This window comes from Ammospiza nelsoni, chromosome 1 (genome assembly GCF_027579445.1).
Source record: "Ammospiza nelsoni isolate bAmmNel1 chromosome 1, bAmmNel1.pri, whole genome shotgun sequence".
In the NCBI taxonomy this organism is placed as follows: domain Eukaryota; kingdom Metazoa; phylum Chordata; class Aves; order Passeriformes; family Passerellidae; genus Ammospiza; species Ammospiza nelsoni.
In genome coordinates, this window is record NC_080633.1 from 107,817,238 (window position 1) to 107,834,276 (window position 17,039).

General features: G+C 39.1%; 1 protein-coding gene across 5 annotated transcripts in view; it reads right to left on the reverse strand.

Moving 5' to 3' along the window:
* ZNF521 (zinc finger protein 521) overlaps positions 1-17,039 on the reverse strand; it is a 230,794-nt gene that overhangs the window by 211,685 nt on the left and 2,070 nt on the right. For 2 of the 5 annotated variants that reach the window (XM_059477817.1, XM_059477781.1), the window contains exons 3-4: positions 1,668-1,730; positions 561-620 (exon numbers count right to left, since the gene is read on the reverse strand). The exons of 1 other annotated variant lie outside the window; for it this stretch is intronic. In XM_059477817.1, the coding sequence (XP_059333800.1) occupies positions 561-620; positions 1,668-1,730 (123 nt within the window). Of the gene's footprint in view, positions 1-560; positions 621-1,667; positions 1,731-16,636; positions 16,870-17,039 lie in introns of those variants that run through there. 2 more of the 5 variants (XM_059477799.1, XM_059477790.1) reach the window with 2 other exon arrangements.

A 17,039-nucleotide genomic window follows, 5' to 3' on the forward strand; every position in this document is an offset into this window, starting at 1 on the left:
CCTTGTTGTTTTGGGGAATTAAAAATTATTGCTTCATGATTATTAACAGCATTTTTCCCTGTGATCCTGACTCAAACAACAGTTTTGTCCACCCAATCTTACTTAATAAAATTAAAGAGCCCCTAATTAATCTCTGTCAAGAAATTATACAAACATTCTTTAAAGAAATCACCCCATCCACTTATTTTAGAAATACAGAAATAGTTTAAATGAAATTAATAATAAAGTTTATCTGAAATGGCATGGGGGGGGGTGGTTACATGGGGAATGTAGAGAAGGATTAAATTTAACAGAAAAGGAAATAAGAAAAAATGAAAAGCATGCTGTACTTTAGAAACATCTCACTTTCAGTCAGCTGACCTACAAAAGGGAGAATTTCTAATTGCCAGAAATTGAAAGGTAAGGAGAGAGAAACATTATTTTCTATTGCAAGCCCCAAGAATGTATTCTAAGCTGAATCAGAGAAAGAAGAGTGCAGGCTTTGCAAACACACCCTGATACCAAAATCCCTCACACTTGTCAAATGGAAAGCAAGCACTAATGAAGGAATTCAGCATTACCAGTCTGTGCGGCTGTGTGTCCCACACCTGCCTGATGGTCCTCTGTTTCATTTTCTTCTACTGTCAGAAAAAGGTAAACAAAACAAAAACAAAACAAAAAAGATGTTAGGTAGGTAGCTGAAGTGTTTGAAGCATCTTTAAACCAGCCTCAGTTCTGAAAGCCAGCAATGCTTGCACAACACGGGCAAGAAAAGCTGCACTGCAAAGTGCGAAAGTGGAGACCAGACCAAGACAGAATACATTGCTGTATGGAAGCTACAAATCTGAGAGCAGTGTGACCAAATCTTTTTCATGGCTTAAAAAAACAAATCCAATTTCCTCTAGGATATTTGTCTTCAATGCACTTTACTGTATTTGATTACGGATCTAAATAAGAGAACAATTATGGGCTTTAAGATTCTGCTTGCTCCACACAGGTAAGAGAAAGCCTTCTCCTGGCAGATGGGAGAGGTGTGTGTGCTAGTTCACACATAAGCTTTAAAAAATAGTAATAATCCTATATTCAGTAGCAAACATCTCAGCAGTGCAGACAGCCTTGCAAAGGAGAACTAACCCCATGCTGTTTTACTGTATATACCATGCCAGCATCTTTCCCTTGGCTCACAGCTTTCCAGAGCAGTAGAACTAAAAACAATACAATTCTTGTCAGATTCACTATTCAAAACTTGTTGGGTGAGTGAACCTAACAAGAGCCATTCTGCTGCTACTTTGAAAAATTAGAGAGCGCTGTTCTCTTACGTTCTGATACGATGCCTAAGTAAGATTGACTCTCCCAAAGCAAAAGCAAGGGAAGAGCTAAAAGGCAGAACCATTTCCTTTTTATTCTCCCAAAGACCGAGTTCTTTGAGTCAGAGAACAGCGGAGAGAAAAGAATTCATTCTGCCTCCACAGGGGAAAAAGCTGAAAGGGGAAAGACTGCACTTCTGCAGCATTTCCACTCCCAAGAACTCAGATCTCAAAAAATAATCATGCAACTGAATTAAAAGTCCAAAGAGTTGAGGCATTTTTTCCTGGTTCTTGGGACAAGAGAGTGCAACACTTAGGGGTCACATATAAATCTAGACATATATGCAAAAGAAGAGATACATATACACACTCCACAGGTACCTCTTTTCCTCCTCCGCCAACCCCAAGGCTTCATACAACTGGTTGTTTCTAGAATCTGAGTTTCTAGAAAAAAAACACCAGTTTTCATAAGGACACTCTCAGAACACCAGAAACTTGTAATACAGTGCATATATCAGAAAGAGTCAAGTACAATCTCTGAAGGACTCTAAACAATCTATATCTCTATCCCAGAGCTGTGGCTAGCAAGCAAACTCTTCTCATCTACAGAGATCTGACAAAAGTTTCCCCAGCCCTGCAGTCAGTCCAGTATTTCACAAAATATGATTTTATGAGCTAATTTATGAGCTCAACTTGTGTTTTGCAGCCACGATGTTAGCAGTACCTCAGCTGTGATAACACTGTAGGATTTTCTTTGTTACAGTGAAGCAGTCATCCCAGCACCCTCACAGCTGAAGGAAACAGGTCAGACAAAGAAAGCAAAAAAGCTCACGAAAACCTGAGCTTTGGGGAACGCGTGGTCAAACGCAAACTAAGCTAAGTAAAAAGATTTTTCTCGAAGGTAGCACAGATCAGTATGTTTCATTAATAAAGCAAGAAAAATAATGAATAAAACTAGTATACAATTAAAAAAAAAATAAAGTTATACCATCTATTGTGACCCCCCTCAAAATTCCCAGGAAAACCTCTGCAGCAGCCTAATCAGACCCTATTAATGTCCATCATTTGCTGCTGATATATTTCCAAAAAATGTACTTAAGAAAAAGCTCTAAAACTGAAAATGAGTCCACTCTTCCATCCCTCAGGAGGAAACTCACTTTGATCATCACTACCTACTAATCAGCCTTATTAAAGGTTGTAGATGTATCTGCTGTCCTCAACTATGGTAAATGTCCCTTCTCAGATCAAAAATGCAGTTTAAGAATGCTACCATTTCTTAACTTTCAAGATCAAATTGTGGTCTTCAAACGTGAACTTTTCAATAACTGATTCCCAAGTGGCTACCTGCTGAGAAGTAAACAAGATCTCCACTATAAAGTGTAAACCAAAATGAAAGAGTTAATTTTTTCTGCTGTTCTGTCCTCAATGTCTACTGCCACCAGCTGCAGTACCAGAATCTCTCCCTGCTCCTGAGATCTGATTGCACAGTGAAATGTACTCAGCTTCACACTGCTGACTGAGAGGTACACCAAACATTTTTAGCTCCTAAAATGGAAAAAATAATCATGGATGCTGCCTAACTAATTGTTTCCAGGTATGCAATTTTGTACCATGAAAACATGGCAGCGTATGCCTTGTGAAAACAAACATTTTACAACTTCCCTGCTATTTTGGGATTTGAAAATTCTGTGAGAGCTGAGGTTTGCTTTCAACAAAGGCTGACCACTATATCTTTATTGCACTTAAAAAAGAAAACAAGTATGAAAGCAGGTAGCATTGTGGTTAGATTTTTCTAAACCTTTGCTCATCCCTTTAAGGATTCTCAGTCAGAACAGAAACAAGTAGATCACAACAGGCCATGGCACAGACTTTTAAATAATAGTCAATTAGACTGACATATTTGTCAGGAAAAATAAAACCATATTGAGAGGGGAAAATGGTAAAAGGAAAAGAAAACTGTTCTACAAAAACCCACTGAATTAGCGAGTCACCTACAAAATGCGTCTCATTTTCCTTTGCATTAAGTTAGCCCCTTCCTCCAACTTGCAAGGGTATGCCTTACATTAAATAGGCTACAGCTGGTAGCATCAGATAAGCTCTCTCTATTAGCACTTAGCACCTTCTCACAAACAGATTCTGAAAACTTCAATGCTGTTTCAGCTCTCAGGCCACTGTTAAGCTCAGCTAAGAAAGGCAGAATGACAAGCAACCAATGTTAACCTCCCTTAAATATTAACTACACCGTTTTCTTTCGGAAGAGGAAGACACCTTTAAACAGAATCTATACAAAGGGATGATTTAAATTTTGCTAACCAAAACCCTTTTTCTAGCACGAGCAAGGCATGTAACTAAAAAAAGGAACAAGGATGGTATGCAAATAAAAGAGTAGCGTGTATGCAATAATCTTAATTCAAATATCAAAATTATTGATACCCTAAGACTGTAATTGCACACAGAGATGTCATCTTCATTATAGGCTATACCCCATGCTAGCATAAGGTAAGATGAATCCTCTGTAATGAAGCCAGAGTACCAATGAAGGACAGGCCCCAGGAAAGCAGAATATTACATTATCAATCCACTATGAATAAGTGACCTTATGGCTGAACAGAACTTCTAGATACATGTTGTCACAAAAAGCAACAATATTCCTTGTACCTACAACTACATGTTTATGACCACAGGTCACCTGTTTTGTTAGCTGTAGTAATATTTCTCAATTGACTCATCTGTTCCTTAAAACAACAAATGATCAATTTCCTACTACCCATTTTGTCAGGACAACTTCTGAGAAACAAAAACAGGAACCCCAAGTAATAAAATTTCAAAAAAGAGAGTAGATCACTACGCTTCTTGAGAGCAATTTAAAAAATTTATCAGTGAGGGAAAAGAGAAATTCAACATGTCAGTTCTATCTCCCATTATAAAAGCTGTGGGTTGGACAGATAACAGTTTTTAAAATTATACCTAAAATAAAAAATTGTATCTCTAAACTGAAGCTGTATCCATGTGAAAGGTTAAGATGTTTCAGCTTTGGTACAGCCAGTGTCCAAGGCAAACCCTGGTTTCAGTTCGGACCACATCTCATGCTTAAATTGGTGATTGTCAACGTTAGGACCAGCTATTCCTTTTTAAAGAAATAATAAACAAACAAACAAACAAAAACTCCAGAAACCAAACAAAAGTAAACCAAAAGAAAACAAAAAACCAATGCAACAAATCACGTAGAACCATCAAGGACGGCCAATGAGGAAAATCTGTGTGAATTTTGATAGAGAGGTCCTAAATTTAGACTTAAGCTCCTGACTGCTCTACAGCAACACCTGCTGATCAATGAGGATTTCACCCCTTTTGCTTAGTCTGATCATGAGACTCATGGTTAGACCATAAAGGAGGGAGCTTTCTGAAGTTGCTACAAAATAGATAGAGATTTTCTAGCTTGCAAAATTTCGTTTGAATTCTACTGAGTAACCAGGATTCCCCTTCTCTGAAAAATTAATCTGTAGACTTAGCACCCTAAGGAAGAGCACAAGTCATTTCTGGTTGATGCCTGGAAAATCTTGTACAGAAAAGAAATGGATAAAATTAGAAATGTGGAGAATTACACTTTCACTGAAAGGGAAGCCTTTTGGAGAACTCTGGCTAAGATTTATGGTTTCTGACCTTCTACAAACCATAATAAAATAAAAACAAAAGATAATTGAAAAAAGTCAGTTTTCTTCTAGTCTAGGTAGATTAATAAATTTTGAAAAAGAAAAAAAATAACTGCCCCAAATGCCTGAGCCTCTATTCAGCTTGGTAAACAAAGCAGGAGAAGCTACATATCCCAAAATAAACTATAAAAATAGATTGCTATTGATTTATCCCTTCATAAAACATATTCCTTGAGAGATGTGAAAATAAACCTAATGTAGCAACTAAGACTGTCAGGATAGGAAGTTTAGAATACATATTTTTACCTTGCACTTTACATTTTGTACAATTCAATACCTGATCTATAAACTGCCATTAGCATATGATTAGTAATTCAATTTAAAGCCATCTTTGCACAAAAGCCTTTTTCTTAGGATGGTAAGTTTGCCAAGTGCATCTTCAATCTACATGTTTGAATAATTTCTGCAGACAAGTAATAGAGACACTAGCTGTATTAGCATAATCAATACACAATTTACTGAGTTACTGAGACAGAACAGAAATAAAACGTGTGTGCCATTATTTCAGTATCTACAAATGACTGTAATTTCTGGAAGTATCTCTCTGCTACTCCTCGTGGCCACATAAAAACCAAGAGGACATTCATACTGCCACCATCTACAGGTAGATATTAAGTATGAGCAGACAGATTAATCATATAGCAGAAGGCAAATTTAAGAGCCAGTTGCAGGGGACATTGAGTATCCTCTGGCTCTATTAAAGTCAATGGATTCTAAAGATGTTTCACACTTTGCAATAACATGCTGTGGAAATACGTCTCCACAAGGATTCAGTCAGGATGCAAAATTGAAATTAAAGAAGTTACAGAGAAGTATTAAATTCAGGATCACGTGTGTCGATGAATCACCTGCTAGGGCTACACCTTCCATGGCTTTCTTCTCTCCCTAGGTACCACTGGTGTCTAAGGCTCACCTCTCAAACCCTTCTGGCTGACACATGCCAGCACAGGATTTCACACCTGGCTGTGGCACACGAGAGCACCAATCCAGTGGGCGACTTCTGGAATTCAGCAAACATTTCAGAATGCTTCATAATGGCCTTTAAGATAACTGACATTCATAAAATTCAGAACTACTAAGAAGGTAGTGTTTTCTGACCAGCTCCACCTAGCATCAACTCATGTCTATCAGCTACTAGCTAGCTTGCCAGTTTGACTGTCAAATGTAAATCCTCCCAATGACTTTAATGCTGGGACAATTGGAAAAAGAAATGCATTGGCATATTAACATTTCAAATATCTACATTCCAGAACTCCATTGAAAAACAGTTCTGCGTGTAGCCACAGCTTTACAAAAGTCCAATTAATCATATGCATGAATATGTATATGGCTGATTTGTTTTCCTTTGTGCTGTGACATATCCCTTTTCCTATTTCTATTCCCCCCCCAGCATGGTAACAATATTCTCTTGACATTGGAAATTATTTTCCTTAAAAGATTCCTGTTATATAAAGCATTCTTTCCTCTTGCATTTGCTTTTTCCAGAAGACAAAGTCCCTCATAGCACTCATATTCTTCACTCCTCTCTTTAGTCTGTCCCAAACACTGAGCTTGTTTTTTTCCCCTTAATGTTCTTCTTGTAGAATGACTGAATTAGGAGTTCCCAATTAAACTGCAGTGGTTGGAAAATATTATTCTTATGCTAAAATAAAGTATTTTCCTAGGCAGCACATAAACATAAAAGTAATAAATATACTTAAGTGGAAAGAAATTATGCTTAAGAAATCCTTTGGATATTCTTCCAGCCCTTGATCTCAGGGATGACAGTATCCAAATGTGACAGCCTAAAGACATCCAGTTTTACATAACAGTGTGTGCAGAAAAGGCAGAAGATGCTCTTTCCAGAAGCAGAGGTATAATTCTAAACCCCAAAGCTGGGTAGGGGGAAGGAAGATATCCTTTTTGGGATAGCTGAGATAATAAATTAATTAATGCTGTATTAAATTCGAACTTTTCCTCCGTAACCATGCATCCTTTTAAAAGGTTAAACCACATATACATCTACTCATATTTCTATTGTTAAGTAAACTAATACGGTTATATGCTAAAAAACACTTTAAAGAATCTTAGGGCTTTTTATAAACATCAGGTAAATTTCAGTCTTCCCTAAGACTCTCTGTCATGCAATGTAACAGATTATAATAGATCTCAGAGTCAAATGGTTATTAGCAAAGCGAGAGGGAGACGGTTCTTAGTGCCAGGGTCAGGACTTTCAGCTGTCCTCAGTCCTATACTGAGTACTCCACCACCCTTCCTGACAATGTGCTCTGGGCAGCCAGTCCATTTGGGGAAGACAAAAATCAGGAGACTAAGATAAATTTTAACTCTGTTTACCATGTGCAGTACTTCACATGAACGCATTCAGAGTTATTCCCCTCAGTATCCTGAAGCTCTGTATCACTTCAGCTTTCTTACTCAACACAACAAATACGATTTCCTGGTGCTTCTACAGACTGTATTTTCAACTGTGCTTAGAAAACAGGAAATCCACTAAACACTGTCTACGAAAGTCTAAACTCAGCAACAGAGATGAATTGGAATTAAACTAATGTATGGATCAAAGAACCTCAAAGTAACCAACACTACCCAAGTCTGAAGACAGGTGATATAAAGAAGGGCTATGAAGACTTACAGTAAAGGTTACTGCAGATGATCCTTCCCTCTGAAAGTTAAATCATTTATTTGTGGGCCTAAAATGGGACACTTACATTGAGGACTTTGGGCTGTCTGACACTTCCAATACCAAACTGAAACACAGATGCATGCTTCAGCTCTATTACCTAAAGACATACTGAGTCAATAAAAACCAGGCCAAACCAAACACCTACCTCCTTTCAACTGAGATTATCCCTGATTTATCAGAGATCTCCTTCTATTCTGTACTAGGGTTTTATAAGTTAATTTTTGATCCTTCAGACTCTCTGCTCTATTCTAGATGACTTTCTATCACGCAGAACAGCAATCTGGTCTATATCCACAGAGGAGCTTAGAAGCCAAAAAAAAACTAGTGAGGGGATGCTGCATCTAAATTGTCAGCAGTTCTGTTCAGATGCCACTGATGTGGTTTTACCATCGAGGCTTTCTCAGTGCTGAAATCAAACTGAAGCCCAGCCACAGCTGGACAGTGGGTGATTGAGTATTCTCCTGCCCACCTTATGGGCTGGATCTTGAGAGTTCATACACCCTTCCCTGGTTGCTATAAAACACTGGCAGAAAATGTGTGGGTTGAAATACACCTTCCTTTTCCCCTCTTGCCCACATCCACTGGTTAGATCACTCACCCAGGATGTGGGTGGCACCAGCTGAACTTTCTCTTCTACCAGAAGAATTTGAGCTTCCTAACAAAGAACACTTACCCTCAGACTTGAAGTGCACTCATTCATTGCTGTTGAAGCTACCATACTTCATCTACCATATTCACTGAACTAGAAACAAGAAGAATTAGCATGAAATTTTATCCCTGTGGTTAGGGCACTGTCACAGGAAGTGGGATAAGTGGAATCCAATTCTAGTTGCACCTAAATAATTCGTCAGAAGTGGCAGAAAGTACGTGGCAGACCAGAACCCAGGTCTCCCCTTTTTCTTTAAGGTACTCAAGCTATTAGAGCCCTGAGTCTCCTGCTCTTTCTCACCCTCTTGTCCAAAAAATAATAGACTTTTGAAAAGGGGAGTGGCATTGACAAAAATAACAGGGCAAGTCACACTCATAACACAATATGTTGCTGTGTAATGACTGATGTCCTCCCTGTGATATACAGGTAAAACACCTTTAGACAAAGCACAAAACAGAACTCGTGCCTCTTACATCCCAGCATAGCAAAGATTTTTCCCTCTTCAGCAAAGGAGAGAGGAAGAGCAGCAGCACACCACCTCAATTCTTTTCAGCCCAGGAGGAAAGGAATTTTATCTCTATCTCCAAAACCTGAGTCAGGTAAGTGACTGCTATGAGATGCCCTGTTGCACTAAGATACTCACATCTAGAACAGGGGAGGAGATAAGACACATTATTATTTCCAAGTTTTTCCTGCTGTCTCCTTTAAATAATTTCTACTCTACAACATTCATAAACCCCAAAGCACCTGTGAACTATATAAAGAATCCAAGAGTTTGGTGCAAGGTGGCTATTCCACTAGGTAACTACAAACTAAGCAGTGCAGTATCTGAGCACTAAACATCTTGCAGCATGCAAGCCCTTTTTGTTTTTAAAATTTTTTTTTCCCTTAAAGATTTCTGACCTTTCTTCATTGATTTACATTTTCTTCTGACAAGCAAGTGTCCTACTCAACAGATTCACCAGAAATTGCAAACCAAATCTCTTCCTGTGCTCCAGCTCTTTAAAGTCACGTAACACAATCTCTTCCCAGTCAGTGGCTGCACGCAGAGGCCAATGCAAACCCATTTCCTCCTCCCATCTTCAGAGTGAAAACGTTACATCAGGCATGGATCTTGACATCCTGTTGTCCTGGAACCAGTGAATCAGAAAGTTCCTTCCTCACAATTGTATTCTTTGGAGGTGGAAAATAATTAACTTCCCCACCCCCTCCTCCTTCCTACTGCCACTGTCAAAAGTTAGAAAGTCACTTGACTCTGTCTGGAAAAAAAAAACCCCAGCCATCATAATTCTGTGCCAGAGAAAGTTTTTGTTGATCAAAGCATAGCCTGGTCTTCCCAAGGACACTGCCTCACCACATCATCCAGTCCAGAAACAGAGCAGCTATTTTATTTTTGTTTTTAAAGTCTCTTTCACAAAAATGAATGAATCAATAATGGAAGTTGAACTTGATATGTTACCAAAAGAGTGAACAACAGAAAAATGAAACTAGAAAATCAATTATCAAGGAAATTTGTTTGAAATGTATTTTTCCAGGAAAACACAACATAAAAATAATAAGGGTACAACAGGTCTCAGGGACTGTGCACAAAAGCCATCTATTTTACAGTCAACCGGGACATTTAGATATAGAAGTGCTCTAGCTTTTCCACATTTGAGTGGAACACTGAGCATCTCTGTGAGAAACTGGAGTGGTTTTGCATTCATGTTAGGTAAGGACAAAATTCATGCTCCAGGTTATTGCCTCTGCATGAGAGAATAAGCTCTCCAAAACCCAGATTTGAGACAGAAGGAAAACATTGAGAATGCTCACTATCAACATCCCATCCATTTTTCCTCAGGACAAAAAGGTGTTCTGCCTCAGCCAGCTGTCTAGCTAAGGACTAGCACTGCCAAATTTGCAAGAAGGCTAGCTAGTTACTGATATTGCATTTTACAAGAATACAGTAAGCCCACATCACATTGAATAAAGAAGGGGGTGAATTTCACTATACTGACATAGATAGATAGATAGATAGATAGATAGATAGATAGATAGATAGATAGATAGATAACTTTAAGAAATCTTAAAGGACTACAATTCCTACTCTTCCAAAGAAAAATTGCATCCAATTGCACCTACAGTTAAAAGTGAAAGTATGAGACAAATCACTCACTGAAACAACACCCTTCTTCCTTACTCCCATGACAAAAACAAAAAAAAAAAAAAAAAAAAAAAGGAAGGGAAGGGAAAGGGATCACAATGAAAGTAAGCCCCCAAAATTTCATTGGGTTTTAATTGTGCAGAATTGGTAAGTAACAGGCCTACAACCCTTTTGAGTACCCATTCTGTGGATTCAACTGTACAAAGAACAATTGCACTATGGCATGCACAGCATCACCCTAGCTAAAGGAAAATCTAAATCCCAAACGTGCACAGCCCAGAAGGACATGTATAACTTATACTAAATCCTAAAAAGGAGGGGGAAAAAGTCTTCTACATCTTTTTTCTTAATAATTATGCAGTATAGAGGGGAAAAAATATATAGGAAACTAAAGGAACATGAAATGGGGGGGAAAAACCCCATGACCAGTGTTAACTAATATTCTAAATATGGAAGACAACTGTCCTGGTTCAAAAATTCATTGGAAGAGAGCAATTTTGTGCAGTCTTACCAGTGTGTGCACTGAAAAAATAAAGCAGCCTTTTTTGGAAAGTAGGAGGGCTGAATGAAAATGTTAACTATAACACATTGTAATAAGGATACCCCCAAGATCAGCCCCATCTTTTTTGCTACAGCATAGTCCCTAGGCATACGGCTAACTACTCCTTGATCATTATCCTGGCTAAAACTAAAGCTACTGAAGTTTAGGAGACTCATATCTAACAGAATTTCTTTCATCTCTAATAATTGCTAAACTAGCATAATTACTCATACTTGAGGTGAAATAGAACCCAAGTTGTCTAATTTTAAAACAAAAATAAACCTCTTTTGGTCTTTGCACATCCATCTTTTGTCAGAGTCCTATGCCAAATGTTACATTACGATTTAAAAGTATTTAAAAGCCTCTCTTGTGCTGTCCAACTTTTACAAAGACAGCAACTGGAAAACTTTAATGCTTTGTAGTAACAGTCTGCAAAATGTATTTGAAAACAGACATGTACATTTTCACAGCACCAAATAAAACAGGCCAAATTCTTTGTAGATCTGTGTGTTGTCCCTTCTGGGAAATATTTATATATATGTACATATATATGCCACAGTTCTTATTTAAGTGAAATAATGCATTTTCCCAACCCTCAAATGGGACTGATTCTGAGCTCAGGTAGCCCTGCAGAAACCAATGGAAACTGTAAAATATGGCTAGGGAAAGATTCTAGGAGGTTGTCTTAGGTTAGCAGAACTTATACTGTATTTTAGTCAATCTATAAAAACCCTCCAAATATCGTATTTTAATTCTTTTACACAGAAAAAAAATAGTGAATCCATATGGTCTACATAAAATGTTAACAGTTTTTCTGGGTCTTTTCCTCATGCACAGTTATTCAAAAGGAAGATTTTTTTTTTCAAAATGCGCAAGTTTGAAAATAATGAATCATTTTTCAGAACAAAGAATTGAGAACAATTAAACCAGCTGTAAATTAGACAGAATGAATTATAGAGCAACATAAAGCCTTTCAAGAGATCTTAGATCATGGTGGATAATGTTATCCTACACATGTTAGATAAGTGACTCCATACTGACAGCTTCCCTTGTTGCACAAGTTAACAGCAACTCAGGAAAACAAAATCAAACCAATCCAAACACATCAGCAGCCTTACTAAACCTCTTCATATTATCTTTGTCACAAGATTTCACCTTTGTGGAAACCAGCAGTACGGCCAGAAGCTGTTTAGATGCTCACTTCTAACAGTGCCTAACCCCAAGCAGCAGACAATGATGGCCAATGTAACTCATGCTGGCCCCAGAAATGACTGGGCAGCATTACTGTAATCCTGCAGCCAGTCAAGACTATCAATATGCATTGCCAAAGTCAATGAATATCACTAAAGGTTAGGGATGTTTTTGTTGTGAGGGATTTTTTTAATACATAAAGGCATGCTTTGGCAAGTCCAAAACAGAATACTATAAATAGCCTGCATTATAAAAGATGCTAATCTTAAATCCTCTTTGTAATTTCTTTCTTTCTTTTTTTTTTTTTTTTTAATGTACTCTTTTATGTTTGGTATCTTAATTTTTGCCCTTTTTTGGATGGCCAAATAGAAGCCAGCAATTTACTCATGCATCAAACAGATGTTTTTGCTTTTCAGGCCAAATGGAATCTCATGAATTTTTTGTTCCCTCCCTATGAAATGATGATGCCAAAATAACACAGTTCCTAAAAACAGCCCGTTCAGAAAAAAGTTCTTTGGACCAATAATACTGAAACTTTAAGTCAAGTTCACAGAAATAATGCCAATGCTAATTGCTGGTTTAGTTTATGCTGGATTGATTATAGTCTAATCAGCAGACAATCCCATGACTTTTGAGTCTAGCCCATGCAATTTGGAAGCCAGGGAGGGCTGGGGCTGCAAACAGATATTCAAACAGTTGACAGATACAGAGAAATGTAAAGGCTACTGTTGGAAGGAAATCTGAATGTCAAATTCTCTCTGAACTATTGCTGCTGGTTAGTAACAGTTTTCTTTTAATCCATTACTATTCCATCTTCCTTGGTACCCCATAACCTGCACCTCTGCATGAGAAACATCCTTTCACTTGGAATCTCTGCTGAGGAAGCAGGTCCCATTAAAGCACAGATACATTTGCTCAGTCCACCGACACTCTGCATGAACTGAGCTGCAGTTGTAAATCCATTCAAGATGGAAAGATTACCTAGGTTTCCTCAAAAACAGGGAACAACTTCAGCTCTGGGCTTGGCAATATATTTCAAGCCTTCTTTAAGCAGGGCATGGGTATGTAAAATACAACTGAGAAATGCATCCCGTTCCTCTTTCTAGGAACTTACATTTAGTAATTTTATTTCTGCATATAGGACACAAAATTGAATTGAGTAAAAATTTACTTTGAAGTAAAACCACAGATTGTTTGGGTTTTTTTCCACAAAAAGAAATCAGAGATCAGCACTTCTACTGAACATGAGAAGCTGTACTAGTTTCCTTGTGATAGCTTATCTAACAACTAACATTTCAGTGATTTTTCATGGGTGGCTTTGAACGTAGTAATGAATATTACCTGGCTTTAGCTTAGAGAAACCTGTGCTGAACATGTAGTAGAACTAAATTTGCATTCAGTTTTATATAAAGAATACCTAGTTTTCTTTGCACGTGATTGTATTTTTCTAACATTTTTCCTAAACAAACTTTCTCATCAAAAGCCAGTAGTAAGAGCAAAGAAAAAAACCTCAAGCCCTCCTAAAAGTAAAACCCCATAAACCAGAAAGGAAGGAGGGGGGGGAGGCAGTCAGTAACCCAAGTGTGATATCTCCAAAGCATGCCAAGTCACAAAAAAAGGTTTACAACTCATAATGGCCAAGTTAAACAACATACAAGAAGCTGCTCTGCCCCCCTCCCTTGCTTTCTCCTCACAGGGGTCTCTGCCACGGTTTTACTGAGGGAATGGCTCTGCCCCTGGGTGTCAGGAGTTGAAGGAGACATAACAATTGCCCTGCTTTGATACCCTTCATTTGCACAGTGCCCCTTTTGGGGCTGGTACACGAGTATCGTATCTCCGACTTGTCTTTCCCCACCTGCTTTTCTCCAGCTATCCTCCCTCTCCTCCTCACCAAATGCATTAGGTGATTTTGATCAGGTCAATGATACTTAATAGATTTTTTTTTTTCAGAAACCAGCCAAGGAAGTGGGATAAAGTAATCAGTAGAATGAAATATAGGTCAGGACTGATGAGTTTGTTGCAACCAATCCTTCCCCTGCCTTAAAGTACCTGACAGTTGAACTTTAATTCCTCCTTCCTAAAGTAAAATAAGATATTCAAATTGCAGTTTTTCAGAAAGTTGTCATTTACTCTCCTTCTGAGACTTTTTTTTTTTTGCCACAAACCTGCAGTGTATTTGTAAGAGACAGGGTTTGTCACAGAAAAGAATTAAATCTTATTTTTCCTCAGAAAGAAGATTTTATTATTCTTAAATTACAAGGGGCTTATCTAACGTTAGCCATGCCTATTTTCTTTCCTAGGTCCAAGGCTGAGATGCAATCTTCACCAAGTGCTGGGGGACAGTCAGACCAAAGTTGGCAAGAAACCAAAACAGGGAAAAGGAAAAAAAAAAACCATAAAGGAAGGATAGAGAGAAATAACTATAAAAGGAATGTAAACAGAAATCAGGGTAATTGAAAAAAGTGCATTTTCAAGAAATACAAGAAATTTAGTCATTAGCTAGTTCTTAACACCCACCATTTCAGATGAACATTAGTTTCATGCATTCAATATGAAAAACTCAATTGTCATTTTGTTTTAATGTATTTACCTGCCTTGTATCAGTATTCCCCTAAGATATAAGTTTCAAATTAAGTTATCAGAAGTGACAGACATATCAAAAATATCTCTTATATCTTCCCCCCAGAAAGGGTTGCTAAGTACATGACAAATTGGAAATGCAATGTGTAACTCCATATTTTATTTAGATGTAAAACAGCGCTCATGAGTTTAAATAACTCATTTACATACATTCATAGAATAGTTTTTCAAATAAGCTATTTAAAATACTGTTTATTTTTATCTGTACAACTACATTTTGTACTGACTAAATCTGTAATACTTAAGAAATCAGGAATTTAAATAAGCGCTGCATTGGAGGTACAGTTGAAATTATCCTTGCAACATTACTTACAGCTTTTGTTTGTTCACTAAAAATGAAGATGTAATAATTGATGGGCAAACTCTGATCCACGAATTTAAATGCTAGTCTATGCAAGCATCTTTCAGCTCCTCAGATGAATCGCATTATTAGCCCTTTCAGAAATCTCACAATCAGACTGCTTTCAGAATACTATTAATCCACTCAGAAACTGACATGATTCAAGAAAAATAAAACAGGGAAAATGAAAGAGATATTTGAACAAAGGCCACCAAGAATGATAACCTACTCCCCAAAGGTAATTACTGCAGCAATAATTACAGATGATGGTTGATTTACTGCCTGGTTTTAGATGAAAAATAGTAAATAAGACTCTGCAAAGAAATCTCTGTCATCTCCATCCTGAACATTAAGTGGTTTTATCAAGTCAGTAGTTTATTGTCAGCAAATCCAAGCTACTCTATCTGAAACATACAATGTTGCTGTTTTCTCATTTTAGGTATTATCAGGCAACTGGTGCCTAAGCACGGCAAAGCCCATACCTCCACATAAAATGGAAGCTGTATCTTTTGTTTTAAATTAAGTGTGATGTTTACAGGAAGATATTTGAAACGAAACTTCTCTCTGTAACACATGTAACAAATCACCACGAGTGAAACATGCCCAATGTCTAACAGGAGAACAATTTCCTCTATTTGCCAATTAATTCTGAACCTTTATTCCTTTGCACTTAAATACTTGGAGATCTAAGACTACCCCTCAGTTAAACTTTTCCTGCATTTTTTTGCAAATATGGCTAATTGGTCGTTCTCCCACTGGCTCTAAAACTCTTATGCGCACATAAATAAATCCTCCCTGGGAAGCTCGGAATATAAGCGTGCACCCGAGCAACAGAACTTTCATTGTGGTATCATTTTTAAAAGGTAAAGGGAAGAGCGGCTCGTTTGTTCTTCATAAGATGCCAAACAAAAGCACCACTGAGCTGCACAAACTTCGGTAAACTAGATACAGACGGCAGCAGCAGGTAAAGCAGTAAATTCAAGGCACCCTTTATTCCCTTCTAAAGTATCTGGAGAGTTTAATTAAAAAAAAAAAAGGAAAAGAAAAAGAAAAAAGAATTGAAGCCTGCTCTAAAGCTCACTGAAGTCAACAAGGAGACTTTGAAAGGGGAACCCCTGGAAAGAGTTGTTCCAAGGCAAGGGAGCGCAGTTTTTTGCCAGGTCCTCCTGTGCAAGTCCATTAAAGCAGACCCCGCTCCTGCTTTCTAACTATGAAACTGCGCTGGTTTCCAGGCACTTAACTGCTGGTGTTCGCCAGCCCAGCCGGGAAGGAAGCGAGGCCTGCCGCCCGCCTCGGCTCGGCTCGGGTCACCTCCGCGGCCGGGGCTGGCCGGGCTCTGCGCTCCCGCACCGCCGGCCGCTCTCAGCTCCGATGGCCTTTTCCCCTCGCCCCCTTTTCCACCCTTCACACCCCTACCCCCCAAAAGTAGACAACTTATAGATGTTCTGACCTGACGCCACCCAGGCTTTATTCAACTTCACTGCACTGTACAGACCGGCCCGGGAGGAGCGCGCCCATCCAGAGATGTTTATTTGAGGTGACAGCCACCCTCAGCCGCCCGCCCGGCGGCTCCCGGCTCCTCGGGGGGTGGCCAGCGGCTCCTAAGGGGAGCGGGGGGGGGCGGCCGAGGGCTGCCCGCTGCTCGGGGCCGCGGGATGCGCGGGCGGGGGACGCTCCGCGGAGGGGCGGCGGCGAGGGGCCCGCCGGGGGAGGAGGGGGCGCCCGGGCCGGGACGCGGCCGGCTCCTCCAGGGCCGCACAAGCCGCCCTTTGTCCTCCTCCGGGTCCCGGGCTTCCCCCCGCCTCCTCCGGGGGTCCGGGACGAGACCCTGCGACTCGGGGCTAGCGGGGCGC